Genomic DNA, 16,518 nt, shown 5'->3' with positions numbered 1-16,518 from the left:
CAGTGCTCGATTTGTTGAGTGAAAGTCTAGATATATAACAAGTAGTCTTATTACTATGACTTCAGTTACTGACGCTTTGAACAAACTCTTCTTTTAATTTTTCTGACCAAGACTGCATCATATTTTTATTTTTCTGCCGATTTTCTGCCGAACATATTCTTGTGAATATTCTAATTTTATGGCGTATGAAGTTTCTGATTTATTGACGTCATAACGTTGAAATAATTTTGGAGCCAGACTGCAGGCATTAAAGCTTGATATGACACACATAAACTCTTTTGCATAAATGTTATTAGCATCGAACATACGGCTAGAGCTTTTTTGGTTCGTATTTAATCCAGTTTTGCCGTTTTAAAAAGCTACAATTTTATACGGATTAGTAGGTAAAACTTATAATTTATTGCCTTGCGCTTAAAAATTCGGCTTACATTTTCCGCATTTTCAACATTTTCAGCAGCTTCTGCAATTTTTTGTTTGGCGATTTGTACTCAACCTATTTCTCACAGTTTGTAAATAAACTGTCGACCATAGAGCAGTTATTTTCTCCCTCTTTAACTCCGAAGTATTTTTTTTTTATTCTATAACAAAAGCGAATTATTCAATTTCACAAAGTAAATAAAGAAGACAGCAGCTTGTCAAAGCTCAAACGGAACTTGATAACTTTGTTCCAGGAAATTTGAATTGCAAATAACGTCGCCATCTCAGGCTTGCAGAGTTCAACGAACTTCCCGTTTGACTGTAGTTTGTAGCGAATTTTTCGAAATTCTCTGCAATACATGCTCTCACTGCACGGTAAATAAGAATTTACATGTGTAGGGGAATAACTGATTCTAACTAGAGGTATCGAAACTCTTGAGACTAAACTGCACTGAGGATTTCAGAGCTCAATCGGCTAGTACTTATTCTTGTAATTTTACTTCTACTTCTACTTCTACTTCATACCATTTGACAATGCACCCACTTTAATGCTAACTCTATAGCTACGCCCAGGACTCAAACCAAGGGTAAATCATGTGGTACAAAACAAAGTACTCGGATGTAAATCCTAAACGAATGCAGCTGTTCGACTTGATGAGGCAAATTTGAAGCTAGAAAAATAGAATAGTCTTTATCAACAGCTAATTTAGGATCTATCTAGGGGAGGTAGAAGGCAAGGTCGCAAGAACGACATAAACATATACACAGGTGGACGTCCAAACACGAAGTTCTAGAATGAAATGTTTCGAATTCAAAGGGAAGAGGTGTTCAAGAACTAAGTGTTCCATATGTGTGAGTTAACCTAAGCTTGCCAAAACTAAGCTTTCCTAAAAACATAATTTCTAAATATTTGGCCCCACAACGCATGTATAACAGACTCAGTCATGGATCGTCGTAGGTCGCTGTAGGAGAGCAACGCTTACTCTCCGCAAACAAATCTAATGACAATGACTAAAAAATTTACTTCCTTTTCCTTTCTGGGGCTTTCAAATCGTTACACGGTTGACGAGAGACCCAGAAACTGCATGTAATTCCCGTAGTCCTAGAGACAGCCGTTATGACTCAGACTGGATTCCCCTCTATCTCCAAGCGAGTAAATCCGAATCCACTTTGAGGCTTCTCGGTTTTTAAACCAAGATCACCAGTATACTTGAGAAATGAAAACAAAGCAATACTGACGTGAGCGAGCATATCTTCTTATCCGTTGTCAACAACAGTTTGCGATTCGTCGAACAAATCCCTTTTATTCCACTATTCTTGACGAGACGAAATGAAAAGCTTTTCACGAAAGCTTTATTTTAGCACCATATCAAACGGATGATGATTCGATATGGGAAATGAACAGACCGGAATGAAATGCTCCTCACGCTTTTGAGAATAACTATGCGGGCAAGCCAAAGCATCACTAGCGCTAAAAACATTTTGTTTGCATAAGGAATGAAACGCATGCAACCAAAATAGCAGTTAAAACGGTTTTATACGGGTTGTTATTTAACAAGAAGTCCAACATCAATGGCAATCAGTTTACGTTCAGTCCAAAAATCGTGATATTGGTGACAATGCCCTTTCTCAATCCGATCAGCATAATATCGTCAAGAAAGTTCTTGTATCGAGCTCCCTCGTGCGTCGAAGATGACATGAAACAGTGCCGTTTACGTTTCAATATTAAAGTGCTAAAGAAAACTAATTATAACTTACCTTGTATGAAAGCAGGAAGCCAAAATACAAAACAAGCCATCCGTACGCTGTTGTGGCAGGACATTGCTGTTTTGCGCGACACTGCTGTTTTGCTGCTTCTGTTAGCTTTCGATTAGCTTGGAATCCGTTTTTCATTAGTCATGAATATAAGTGTTATGTACATTGTTAGCCCCGTCTACTTAACGAGACAGTTAAGGATAAAGGTAGATCCAAATCAAGTCTGTTCGATTAGTTTTTGAACCTCAGACAATTCCCATTTTCACTCAATAACACATACTGGATGGAAAGATCATTCATATTTTGAGTTACAGCTGATTACTGTTGATTAAAAGGCGTTCTGACTTTAGATCATATCATTTGATACGCAAATATTATTGACAGGCTTATTGTCTGAGAATGGAGTGACGCACTTTGGGTTTCCAAGAAAATGACCTTGGCCCCAAAGTTATTCAGCTCAGGGTTTCCATGAATTGTGCTGGCACTAAAGTAGTATACCCGAATACCTCCAGTTTCCAAGAAATTCTGTTAACAAGCACAGGCTGACAATGGGAGAGAGGAGTGGAAAGGTCGTATGGGGGTAGGGTGAGTAGGTGTTGGTTGGGTGCGTGGAGTTATTTTTGTGGCCATATCATTGGGAAAAAAATGCGTACTCAAAATGTTTGGTACATATCAGAAAGAGATGTCGCTTGTTGAAAAATACCTCATTAAAGGACTGAGCATGCTGCAACTTGATGGGAAAAATTGGAAAGCGCGCGTCTTATGTTCAACTGCTGATTGGACTGGAAATCTTATGGGCTTCAGTCTACTCGAGGAGCGGGAAGGAAGGGAGGGAGAAGATGTGACTGAAACTGCTGGCATGAACAAACAATTTTGGCACCTGAGCTTGGGGAAGATAAAACTACAGACCTTTCCGCATTTCTGCCTCCACCTTCAGAATGCAAGAAAAGTAGCCCAGATGAGTTCGTTTCTAAACAAGCACTTTCAAATAAACGGCTGATGCTTGGCGAGATTGGTGTGTGCACGTTCGTGTCTTGGTTAGTTAGGCTAAGCTCTTCAGAATACTAAACTCACGGTTACTACCGCCCCGATAGTGGTTCGCGGGGCAAGTTTTGTGACTATCGATTAAACGTCGTTTGACCAATATCAGTTGATATGATCAATTACCTAATACTTATCGATTGACAACGGGCGATCGAAAGATTTTCTAATGATCTGTTTTAATATAAAGAGCTGATGTATTTTTTGAAATATTTGCAATAATTAACAGTTGATCTGCACCATTTTAAAACCCCAATTTTGCTTCGTTCTTGTTGATTGGTGCTTCTTTTGTTCTTAACTCATTTCTGGCACATCAAAAGTGGGCGTGGGAAAAGGTCAGAAGGTTAATCATTAATATCTCAGCAAATATTTACAGGAGAATAATCTACTATATCTCATTTAAAAGAGCATAAAAAATACTCTCTAGAAACAAAAAAAGCTTTCCTTCATGGAAGCTATTAGTAATTTTTAAAGAATTTAAATAAGTTAAACTTCACAAAAAATGGGGGCGGGGGAGGGGGGGAAATGTAAAAAAATATTTAAAAAATGTATTTCCACTCCACTGGTCAAATTTGATGTAGAAAGAAATAATTTTCCTTAATTTATCAGCAAACACATCCTGAAAACAGAGCGAAAAACCATCGAAATCGCGAAGAACAGTCGTAAATAATAACACTTCACCTAAATGGGTATAATTGTTTAAAATAACCTATATGTAACTACACTTCTTCTAACTAAAATCTTTTTTAACTCTTCAATGATTAGGAAACTTTCATAAATTAAAAAACACTTATACAGTTGAATAACAAACTACGATGTTCAAGGAACCCTCCGGGAAACCAAAAAGAGTTTTGAAGTATTTCTCTTAGTATAGGTAGTGAATTTCTTTTTTTTTTTCCGTAGTTTTGGAAAACCTTGGTAAAGCATTCATCTAATTAAATAAACTGTAGGAGTTTTAGAATTCCTTGCGAGATCACAAACACTTCTCTAAAATAAGTTAAGATGTTCAGAAGAAGTTTTGGAATCCCTTGCGAGATCACAAACACTTTTCTAAAGTAAGTTAACATGTTACGAAGTTTTGGAATCCCTTGCGAGGTCACAAACACTTCTGTGGGATAAGTTAAGATGTTTAGAAGAAGTTTTGGAATCCCTTGCGAGATCACAAACACTTTTCTAAAGTAAGTTAAGATGTTACGAAGTTTTGGAATCCCTTGTGAGATCACTAACACTTCTCTAAAGTAAGTTAAGATGTTCAGAAGAAGTTTTGGAATCCCTTGCGAGATCACAAACACTTCTCTAAAGTAATTAAAGATGTTACGAAGTTTTGGAATCCCTTACGAGGTCACAAACACTTCTCTAGAATAAGGGGCGGCTGGTAATGGAGTCTACCAGGGAAAACCTCACATTAAAATTTACCAGCTAGATTCATGCCAAAAATGCGCATTTTCCAGCTAGGATAAGCTTCCGAGTTTAAACCAGTAAGCAAACAATTGTTTTGAAGCGGGCTTCCCAGCAAGTTCCATGCCAGTGCTTAAGAATCCCAGCCAGCGCAGTAAGCCCTGCGGAGCGGATATTTTGTATATCGGCTCCGGTGAGCACTCCTGTTTACTCAACGAAACAAAGCTTTTTTCCAAAGTTCCTGAGCTCTACGATCCCAAAAACGATTCAAGACACATAATTCAAGAATTATTCGAGATTGCAAACGGAAAAACGGCGGTCAGACGGGAATTTAGTCGCACTTGAACAACATGCGTGGATTTGCGTAGCACATGGCGAAGGTCATGCAAGCTCACTTACCTAAATATTTTCGCGTCTAATTTCTTGCTAACCGTAAAATTACATTCGTATTTACTTCAAATACCTTTAGGAATGCTGTCCGCTTCCGAAAACATCTTCAGGACGTTGAAATCATGGACATCGCTCGCTCAACAAAAGGCGGCCATTTTGACTTGAAATTGTGTAATTTCACAATGTCGTCATGTAGGCCACATTAAAGCATTCCACGTGAAACTAGCCATGTGTTTAGGCAATTATCTCTAGTTTTATGTCCCCAAATTTCAGGGGAAACGAAAATAATCCAATTTTTTAAAATATTTTTAGTCATCAATCCTGAAGCATTGAAATTTATAGAGCATGACAGGTAAGAGAGTAACTATAGGGGCATTGTATTGTTTACTTATTGTTGCATTTGGTCGGTTATAAAGAACCTTTAACCAATGCAGGTCACGCCAAAATTATTGTTATGGGAAACGTTTATGGCTGCATAACTCAGTATAAATCTGTCATGCATGACCTTCTGCTGTTAAAAAGTGGATGCAAAAACATAAAAATAAAAATACGGTAGAACAGATAAAGCCATGGCAAAATAATCTTAAGCAGCTTTCTCTTTTCAAATTCCAAATAAATTTCTGGCTTGATTTAATCAGCCAGTTCAAAAAGCTATTCCGCTACGAATGGCAAAAAATAACATCCTGCATGAGCGCTTGGGGTGCATATTTTTCGTTCGGCACTACCGCGTAAATATACTTTTAAGCTTTAAAAGGCTTATTTACTTCTTGGCGCTAGGTTGACCTTTTTCAATAGCTTTGTTTTACCACATTTTGATTATGGACCGAGACATCATCTGGGGTGACCGAAGAAATTCGACATTAATGGACGAATTACGAGTGCTTCAAAATAAAGCTGCCCGTATTATTCTAACCTCCCCAGACGCGTATCTTCTAGTGACGCTCCAGGAAAATTATATTGGAAACCACTATTGCACTGAAGAGCCGAACGCTTTGCCATTCTTGTTTGTAAATTAATTAATAACTTTTTTTTTCTCATGCCTATCGATATAGTTTTAATCGCGATATTCATGGTTATAACACCCGTTCTAGGAAGAATTTTAGGAAAACCGCAGCCAAAAGAAGGTGGGACCACGGGACCAATATTAACTTTGCTGCGAATGAGTGGAATTCTCTTGATCTGTCACTTAGGGAAGCCGCCTCCTTACCCAGCTTTTAAGGAAACCTCTCCAAAGTCATTTTTAAACTACCTATTAATTAGTAACATTTAGAGTGGTTTTCAATTGAGTGTCGTAAGACCAAAACCAAACCAATTAACTTACCAATTAGACTACTCAGCCAATCTTAAACCGTAGTAAAACCAAAACCAAAACCAAAGTAATTGAATGATTACTTTCGACACTCAATTGAAAACTGGTCTAGTTTCTCTATTATAGTATTATTGTATGTTTTTAATGTACGTTTATAATTTTGGGTATGTAAAATTAAAACTTTTTTTTTAATCACATACGCTAGTATTTCTGTCAATGATTTTAGTTTAATGAGGAGCCTCGAGTAAATCACTTTTTTAAAGTGAAGTTGGCATCCTTAATAAAACTTATCATTCCTTCCTTCCTTCCTTCCTTCCTTCATTCAAAGATCAGTTGTAAAATCTCAAACCATTTTTTACTCAATAAAACTTATTTTTATGTATTTTTGTTAGGCAATGATTCATATGCCTACTGCTCGTTTCAAAAAGTTATCTCGAAATTATGTATTCTACAGAAGGTAGAGAGATTCCCGCTCATTTGTTTTTTTAACTATATTGCTGCCCCAACGGAGCGACTAATTCTCTTCACACATTACCATTTGTATCAAAGACATACCCATCAACAAGTCTCTCCTCTTGAGCATTTGATTTTATATTTTATATGCGTTAACCAGTAAAAGAGAAAAGACAGACTAACATGATTGAATGATCTACCTTTTTTTATCGATCTCACCACTTCGTACGCATTTTTTTTTTCAGACATCTGTTAATGAAAGTGAAGAATGATCATCGCAGTTAATTTTCCAATTTAAGCAATTGGAAAGAAGAAGCCTGAAAAAATCAGGGCTTCAACGGGATTCAAACCCATGACCTCCGCGATACCGGTGCGATGCTCTACCAACTGAGCTATGAAGCCACACATTGGGAGCGAGGTCAATTAGTTGAGTTCATATCTTCCCATGAGGAGTGAAATGATGTGAAGTTTATATGAAATAATTCATATATGAACTGCGGTTGTAGATGAAAGTGAAGAATGATCATCGCAGTTAATTTCCCAATGTGTGGCTTCATAGCTCAGTTGGTAGAGCATCGCACCGGTATCGCGGAGGTCACGGGTTCGAATCCCGTTGAAGCCCTGATTTTTTCAGGCTTCTTCTTTCCAATTGCTTAAATTGGAAAATTAACTGCGATGATCATTCTTCACTTTCATCTACAACCGCAGTTCATATATGAATTATTTCATATAAACTTCACATCATTTCACTCCTCACGGGAAGATATGAACTCAACTAATTGACCTCGCCCCCAATGTGTGGCTTCATAGCTCAGTTGGTAGAGCATCGCACCGGTATCGCGGAGGTCACGGGTTCGAATCCCGTTGAAGCCCTGATTTTTTCAGGCTTCTTTTTTCCAATTGCTTAAATTGGAAAATTAACTGCGATGATCATTCTTCACTTTCATCTACAACCGCAGTTCATATATGAATTATTTCATATAAACTTCACATCAGACATCTGTTAAGTTCACCCTATGAATTCCCTCATTTACCCAATTCCGTTTACTGTTTATATTTCCAGCTACACTGTCACATTGGCGCTACCTATTGGGCCGTCATTCCATCTCAAAGGCTTAGGTGCATGCCTGGAAAGAGAAAGGACTAACTCGTGATTACACAGCGTTACATAATACTTTGTTCGTAGCGTGAACCCGAGAGAGTGCGATATTATTAGCAGTTTTGTTTCGAGTCAATGACACCGTGATGAATCCGTCGTGCACTCAGTATTGCGTTTAACATGAGAATGTTATAGTGGAATTTACGAGCTAGCTGTTGTGATGAGTATGACTTCAGTATTACACACTCTGTAAACTAAATGCTCCTGATGTCACAATCATAACAAACATTATCAACAGGCCGCGTAGGCTAAGCTTAAACTTACTAGTTAAGGGAACCCTTGCAGCAGTATTTGTCCAAGGTTTAAGGCAAGTCCAGTCCGGACAGTCGAACTATGCGGAAGGGCACGGCTGAAACAGCATGATAAACGTTAACTCATAAATATGTTACTGACACTGCTTTGTGGAACATAAAAAAAAGGGTGGAAATCTAAACGACTTTACCCTTAACGGTTTAGTTTCTAAGCCGACTAATTTCTTAGATGCGGCGCGCGCAAAAAGACTGTTAGTGTGGAACATAATCGGGTAGGAAAACAAATTAGTAAGAGTATGGAAGCTGTTTTACCTTCATCAGTAACAGCAAAAAGAATTTTGAGAGAACTTGAAACGTGAACGAGTCAATTAAATTGTTTCAACCACTGAGTTGAGCAGTAACAATTTTCGCGGCAACTGATCTCATTACGAACACCTATTTCGTTCCTATTGTTTATTCCTCACGTCGTACAATTTCTCACACAGAAATCTTCGCATTCGTTGATTGTATTCGTCTCAATTAAGCGATATACTGGGCGAATTAGTACGGTCTTCACGTTCCCAAATTTGAAAGCAAGCGCAAGTGAAAATTCGTTGCTGCCCCGCTTCTGGCACGCAAAGTGATTGCCGGGGAACTAGCTAGAGGCGAATTTAATCGCTAATATCTGACATGGTAGCCTTTTCAGACGCTGCTATCCTCTGCTTCGAAGGGTGTTTTTCATATTCTTGTACCACAAGCATATTGATGAATTACTCGTTTAGTTTAATCAAATGATATCCGCCGACTCGTCTCGGGTCGCTGAGAAGGCTTGATCAAAAGATATTACTCTATCGGTTCTCTTTTTTCCCTTTTCCTACTTTTCATGACGTATTTGCTGATTCGGTTTATATAAGCCGATGAATTTTTCACGAGAGACTTCACTTTTCCCGATGTAATATTTCCTTGGGTCACTTTAATAAAACTTTTACACTTGTAATCTACAAGTCGGACCACTGTGTTTACAAGCGCAGACGGAAAGAAGTTTAATAAAAAGTCGTTACAAGTCCAGGTTACAAGTGTCCGACTTGTAATTACAGGTGTAGCGCTACACGTGTCAAAGATGGTACAAATCAAATTTAATAAAACTTTTACAAGAGTTCGACTTGTATTTTATATGAGTCCAACTTGTAAATCACAAGTGCAAAATACAAGTCGCATGTCACTTGTAAACATTAAGTACGACTTGTGAAACAGATATTGGAGCGTCAAAACATGTCGTCCTCTAGTGAAGAGCAACTCGACGGGCTCCTAAGACGTCAAGTTATTAGCCAATTAGGACTTTTGAAGAAAGACAGCTTTTGGACATCGAAAATCCAAGGGAATTTCGAGGAAAGTTTGGTCTCCCTGTGGACGTCTTCATCCACCTTTTGGAATTTTAAATAGTCCCGCAGATTTTGGAAGGGCAGCAGAGATATTAAAATTTGCATTTGTAAAAATACATGTGCATTCAAGCGGAGTTTATAATTGTAAGGCTATAATTGCAATTTACACTTGTATCCTGACTCGCGATACACGTGTCAATTCCAGTGTAGCTAGGAAATACTTTAATTGAATCCTTGTATTTATAAGCCGGACTTTACAAGTGTAAATTACACGTGCAAAAACTACAAGTGTAATTTCTTTATTGAATTGACCCCTGTGAACATAAACAATGAACCATTCCCGGGAAACCTTCCTGTAGTGCTCTTCGCCACGAGACTCCGGGGAATTCTAAGTCGCGTTTCACTGGTTGGCGGCATGGCAGCGTTAAATAACCTCTTCAGTGACGTGCGAAAACGGTGAATTTCTTTCGAGCAAGGTAGAAAACTCGAGGTTTATTTTTGCGTGAATCTCCTCTATTCAAATGAATTAATAGGGTATGTAGATTTATCGGATTTTTACGAAACTTGGCCAAAATGGTCGTCAGATATAATAGCACCAAACTGTGCGGGGCTTTTACGAAAATCCCAATATTTTTCTTGTGACGTCCCATCGAGTACCAGCAGTCGGAAAATTTTCCGTTGTCCAACTTTAAAAGGGATTTTCAAGAGCAACTAATAGAAATATCGAAAAAGCCTCACACAATTGTTAGCCCATCATCTCCTGAGTTATAGAGTCCAGTCAGTTTGGATGTCCGCGTTAACACAATGGCTGGTAATTCAGTTTAGCAAATATTTGTCCCCTTATAAGTTGACTGAGATATATTTGAGGTCTTTCGCTTTTTAATTCTACGGTTTTCACGAGGTACCAAATATCGCCGCCGAATCAATAATGAGAGCTGGGGGCGAGTGAGCCAAATTTGAGCCATTTTCAGCGAGTCGTTTTTTAAAAGTGAGGCAGTTTATTTTCACGCGTGTAAAATCCATATCATGAAGCAAATGAAGAAGACTAAGCCGTGTGTTACACTGTGATAAAACACTCCGGGCATTCGAGCTACTCGAGAAATGTAGAAAACACTCACCTGCGGCTCGTTTTTTCTACATTTCTCCCGTGTTCTTAAATGTCCATCGTGTTTTATCACAGTGTAATACACGGCTTAGGCTTCTTTATTTGTCAAATAAAACTGAAAACTACGAACAAGACTACGGCTGGCTTAAAGAAAAGAGTTACAATTAGAGAGAGTGAAAAGAAAGGATTAAGGGGAGTGAAATCTATAATAATTTTCCTCAGATGTTAAGGAATTTATGTAGCTTTATTTGGGCGGTACAACCTTGCTTTAAAATATTTATTTTTTCTCAAGCATCTGAGCGGGCTGGAATCCTAAATCCTCGAATTTGATTGGCTAATCATAGGCACGTGACCGGTCCAACTTTTTACGATACGGCCCACGGGCCGGATTTTTTCCCCGCTTCTTAGATTTCGCTCCTAAAAGTTAGCGGTAATCATCAATCTTTTGCCTTTTTTACACATCCATCGACGATTAGTCAACGCAAGTTTATCTCTGTTCACTTTAAAATGGCAAGGAAAGTCACTGTAAGTAAATTCAATTGAGTGTTTTGAAGTTGTGAGAGTTTGCTTGGTTGTTTGTAGCTTGGCGCTGTAATGGCATGTAATCCTGTGTTTCTCTCGCCGTAAAATTTGAGTCAATTTCCGTCGAGTTTATCTCTCTGATCGTTGCTGTATTTAGGAGAATTTCTGTGGAATACACTTGACGAATTTTCTTGCTTTCTGCTATTCAATTTACGGTAGAAAAGTCTGATTGAAGAACTTAACTGGTGAAATAAATGTAACTAACATAAAGCAGTTCGAAAAAACTCTGTTCTTTAATACATCTGTCTTTGTCTTCTATCTGAGTTACTCGCTCGTTGCTAAGAGTTTTTTACAAATCGTTAGTAGACGGCGCGGAAGCCGATTGAAGTTGCGTAAACAAACCCATTTGTAATCTGTAAAACCAATTTACCGCAGGAAAAAAACATAAACATGTTATTTGTCGGCTTAGGGTCGGTCCGTATAGTGAAAAATCGTGACCTCGGGCTTGAAAATGCTGCCCGAGGTCGCAGGCCGAAGGCAGCATTTTCAAGACTTCGGTCACAGTTTTTCACTATACGGACCGACCCTAAGCCAACAAATAACATATATGTCTTGGAGGCGGAGTTCAAAACATAAGTTGCCATTACATGAACTTGACGAAAAGATATAGAATTTTGCAATAAGGAGAGTGACATTAAGTGCCTGTTTATTTTTGATGTTACTATGTCAACCGTATAGGACGTGGGATTCAGTCTAAATGACCACTTGTTTAAATTTCTGATACCACCAGTTGGTGAATCTATCCCAGAAAGCCTTAGATACTGAACAGTGGTACAGTAGGTGGATTATTGTTTGTTTTTCAGTGGCGCATAAGGAAAAAATGTCGCTCTCAGTAACGCTAGCTCCAAAAAGGCTGGATTTGGTAGGTAAAATGTGGTCGATTATTTTAAACTGGAAGGCAATTAATTTCGAATCTTTGGCTTTTAAGAAAGGCAAGAGTACCCTTTGTGGATGTTTTCTTCAGTGAAACCGAAATTTAGAATTCTGTTCTCTGATGTCGGTGGACTTACGTTGTTGCTTAGAAGTGTAGCGTAGGCTACACGGGTCGACGGAAGGTTTTCAAAGGGGGCGTTTTGGCGCAAGTTGTTTTGATTAACATTTTCTTCCATTCTGTAGGAATGGCAACGATGAGGCCATAGTACAGTGTAAACGGAATATTGAAGTTCACTTTGGGAGTGAGCCCGTCCAGTAAGAGGAAGGTGTTGTCTTCTTTTAAATCAATTCACACTGGGGATTTAACCCCCTCCAAGCGCTAAAAAAATGCAGGTACACCAACTTTGCTTCGTTTTTCGCCAAACTTTGCTTTTATCCTTGGATACTGTCTTGATTATTTTAGTTGGAAAAAAACTACAACACGTGATATATAAAGTTTCTTCATACTATAAATTACATCAAATGATAGAGCACGACTAGGAGAACAATGTACTGAAAACCGTTTCTCAATATGACAAATATTTTTTGATTTAAAACAATTTAAAGAAATTTCAGTGTCCCTCCCGAACTATTTTTTCTCAAATCAACCCCCTTGGTTTACTTTCTTCAGTTTTCATTGAAAAATGCTACGAATTCGATAAAATGAAGATTTTGGTGTACCTAAAAATAGCATCGTTTTGGATTTTTTGTTTTCGCCTTTAGAACGATAATTTAATCTCTTAGATAATCGATGAAGTCACTTTTTGTGACGTCACACAGTAGTTTTTGTTGCTTATAAACGTATCAATAGCTTTAATTTGGATTTTTTTAAGCTATACCCGTTCTGCTCATCAGAAGCAATCAGCCTGCAATATAATTGGAGTTGCAAACACGAAAAAGAGCTTTCATTTCGAAAGTTTTATTTCAGGGGGGATCACTGCTTTACTGAATGAGCATTCCTTGAAGTTCAAATTGTCATATCTCCTTTGATATTTGAGATATTAAAGAACGGTTTTCAAACTCTCTCGTTGCCCTCTTTTGAAAGCGTTAAAACAACGCTGGAATTTCCAAACTTTAAATTAAGAGTATGGTGTGACGTCATCGGTTATGACGTCATCATCTGACTTTTGCTGTCAATTTTTTTGTAAAAAACGTTGGACTTTTGTCCTCTATTTACTTGCCAAGTTTGATAATGGCATGTCAAGTTTATTTCAAGTTATACAAAAATGAGCGCTCAAAGGGGTTTATATCCCCAGTGTGATTGTTTAATACTTGTAATCTGAACTGGCCGTCTCCTATCAGGATGCGACTATTAATCCAGATGATTTTGTTTTGAATACAGTGGTCTTCTGAAAATTTGTCAGAAGAGCGTTTTTGAAGAGCCCGTTTGCGTAAATTAAGGATAAGTGTGGACAGCAAGCCTACATGTAACCGTAGAAATAAACCTGTGTTTTCAAATTTCTCCTGTGTAGTGTGGACGGTGCCTGAGTTGCTTTGTCGAAGTAATGGAAAATTGAGCTAATGTATATGAAAAGCATGTGTAATATCCGTTGGTTTTCGTATTTGAAATTTTGGTCATTTTTCTACTTTTAAATGCATTTCTTGGCCTTTTATTGAATGATATTAACTGACGTTCCTGAACATTTCTTACTTTGGGCCATCTTTGAAGCGAATTCTATGGTTAAAAACGGACGGGATTATTTAACCCTCCCATGTAGTGATTTGCAAACATTTGCATACGATATGTCTTCGTTTTGCTTATTCAATTTATTCGGTTTCGTGAAATGCTTATTGGTGAGTTGCTATGAAGGTTATTGATAAACGACTAGTAGAGCTACGGCCGATAAAATGACTGCCAAGTTGTCGGCAAAAATAATATTGAAATTACGCTTTAGAGTGTACATTAGATAAATTAATTGAAAACCGCACTTTTTTAATACTTTGGACGTTTTTCGGCTACTATATGCATTTCTTGGCTTTATCTTCTATCTTGGGTTCACAGTTTTATCTTTTTGAAAAAGAGAACAGGTTTTGCTATTTGACACTCGAACGTAGTGATTTGCATATGTTAATCATGTTTATGGAGATTTCCTCGTTTTGGTTGTTGTTCAGTTCATTCGGCTGGTGAAATGCTTATTGGTAAATTTCTTTAAAGGTCGTTGTGTTGAGTAAATGATTAGTTTTTTTTTTTTATGGGAGGTCCGCTTTAGACTTGGCTAAATCTGATAAGTATCACCCAACAAGTTGACTAATGCAAATCCTGCATTTTAATTGGCTACGCTACTAGAGTACTATTAGTAACAGTCCTCGAGTAGCGAAATTCGCCGGTTTTGAAAACCTTCCAAAATACTGGCGGCCGCCTCTCGTTTTGTGGAAATTTCAGAGGAGTTTTTAGATAATTTACTGGATCATCCTATCCCGAAAAAAACCAAAAGAGCAACAAAAACAAAAACAAAAACAAAACGTGACAGTTATGTGAATTTATGTAAATTTGGCGCAATCGAGCGTGACGCTTTCTTTCGTTTTATTGCCAAATAAATATTTCTTCCATTTGCATTTGCTAACTTTATTAGTGCCCTTTCTGTCAGACTAGTTGGGTGATACTAAAACAATTAGACCCTTCGCCCTCAAGGGCTACGGGTAAATAGCCCATTCGGCTTCGCCTCTTTTTGATGGAGACTCAAGGCTGATTATCTCGAAAAAATGCTCAGCTACCCCAGCTTTCTTTGTGGATTCCAATAGCCCTTGCTAAGGTCTACTTTTTACAGATGGTACTAATCTGACGAAAATACCTTTGTATTTAGTAGGCACCGTCCTTAAGGGGTCGACGAAATTTTTTCTTGCAGTGAACTTTTTGAAGCCCTCCCGAGAAAAATTCAATGAGGCATGTGCTGTTTTCATGTTTCTCTGGCATCGATAAGTCTGGGCCAATGTAGCTTGAGAGGTAAAAAAAAAAGCTTTTTCTAGCCTTTAGCGGCCAATTTATATTCTATCATTAAAATATAACAAAATGAACACGAAAATCGTTTATTCGTTTATTATTAGCTACTTATTAATCGAGAGAAAGTTCTATTACGGGAAAATCTAACGTTGGAGGTTAATAAGTTTTTTTATTGTATGCCTTTTTGCTTTAATAATAACAATGATTATACACTTATATAGCGCGAATACTATGAAATATTCAAAAGCGCTTTACATAAAAAGAACCTAACAAACTAAAACAAAGATCAATAAAAAGCATAAAATGTGCTAAAAATACAAAAATATAAAATGGCTTATAACTAAGATTTACAAGCCCGTAGTCGTCCCGTGGGCATTACGGGAGAATAATGCCCTACAGTTAGCTAATCAGAGCGCGCGTTATATCGGCTACAAAAAGCAAGCCATGTAATAAAATATATACAACTATCACAAAACTATCTATGTATATATGCACACACGTTTTATTTCTTTTAAAGCGGTATAAATTGCCAAATTTGGGCATGCCTGCAGGCAGCGAAGGCGAGTTAGAGTGGGTCATACCTCAACAAAACAAAAAATACAGTGGAATTCCGATTCTTCGAACCACATAGGGAAACGAAAATTGGTTTTAAAGATCGGAGCGATACGTTCGAGAAATCGGGGGTAAAATTACAGTGTTTGACTGAGGAGAGGGAAACGACTTTTGGTTGGAGTTATCGGGAGGTTGGAATAATTGAGGATTCGAGAAATCAGGATTCCACTGTGCTATAGTTTGTCTTAAAAAACATATTCATTGAACAAGTTCTTTAATTAGATATGCTAAATGCTGTAGAGAGTACTAGTTAAGGTTGATAGAAGTTATAACTCCCCCACTCGTCTCCACGTTTTGGTCTTGACGATCGGTTGAAAGATGTCATAGTTATGACTTCTTCATGATCATCAGATGGCATGCGCTTCACCTCTGGTAGACTGCTTCTTAGGCTAAAAATGAAACAAAAATTAGGAAAAGAACTGCACCTTTCGCTCAACGGAACTCTTCTTCCACTTCTCTCGAGTGGTACTCGGGAGACATTGATTATCTGCACTTTGGCATTTTAGTAGGCTAAAAAAAGATAAAGACTGCGTACGAGCCAAGTGGCTCATCAGGGACAGTCAGGGCGGGGGTTATCCCGGTTTCTGTAGAATGAAGTGACTGGGAGTATTTCCACTCCCCCCTGGATGGGATGATAGTCCATCGCAGGGTTACCTCCAGCATCAAATTCGTCGGTACCCATTTATACACCCGAGTGAAGAAAGCCACTGTTTGAGTCAAGTGTCTTTCCACACAATACAATTAATGTCCCCAGCCAGGGCACCAACCTGGACCGCTCGATCCATGGTTAGTCAAGCGCCTAGCCAAGAGGCCACGGCGCCTCCACGAAACA

General features: G+C 38.1%; 1 protein-coding gene and 2 pseudogenes across 25 annotated transcripts in view; all 3 read right to left on the bottom strand.

Moving 5' to 3' along the window:
- The window catches only part of LOC145500211 (uncharacterized), a 7,720-nt pseudogene extending 5,539 nt beyond the window's left edge, over nucleotides 1-2,181 (bottom strand).
- The window catches only part of LOC145500198 (uncharacterized), a 22,098-nt pseudogene extending 18,149 nt beyond the window's left edge, over nucleotides 1-3,949 (bottom strand). The window contains exon 1 of the transcript XR_014051025.1: nucleotides 2,176-3,949. The product of XR_014051025.1 is annotated as an uncharacterized LOC145500198 (transcript). The remainder of the gene's footprint in view (nucleotides 1-2,175) is intronic.
- Nucleotides 1-16,518, bottom strand: part of LOC145500187 (uncharacterized) — a 111,689-nt gene that overhangs the window by 41,065 nt on the left and 54,106 nt on the right. Inside the window, exon 47 of one of the 24 annotated variants that reach the window (XM_081479681.1) lies at nucleotides 15,164-16,075. The exons of the other annotated variants lie outside the window; for them this stretch is intronic. Coding sequence (XP_081335807.1) covers nucleotides 15,937-16,075 — 139 coding nt within the window. The 3' untranslated portion in view covers nucleotides 15,164-15,936. Of the gene's footprint in view, nucleotides 1-15,163; nucleotides 16,076-16,518 lie in introns of those variants that run through there. 24 annotated transcript variants of the gene reach the window in all.

This window comes from Orbicella franksi, chromosome 10 (genome assembly GCF_964199315.1).
Source record: "Orbicella franksi chromosome 10, jaOrbFran1.1, whole genome shotgun sequence".
NCBI lineage: Eukaryota > Metazoa > Cnidaria > Anthozoa > Scleractinia > Merulinidae > Orbicella > Orbicella franksi.
The sequence above is the reverse complement of the archived record's forward strand: the minus strand, read 5'-3'. Positions and strand labels throughout refer to the sequence as shown.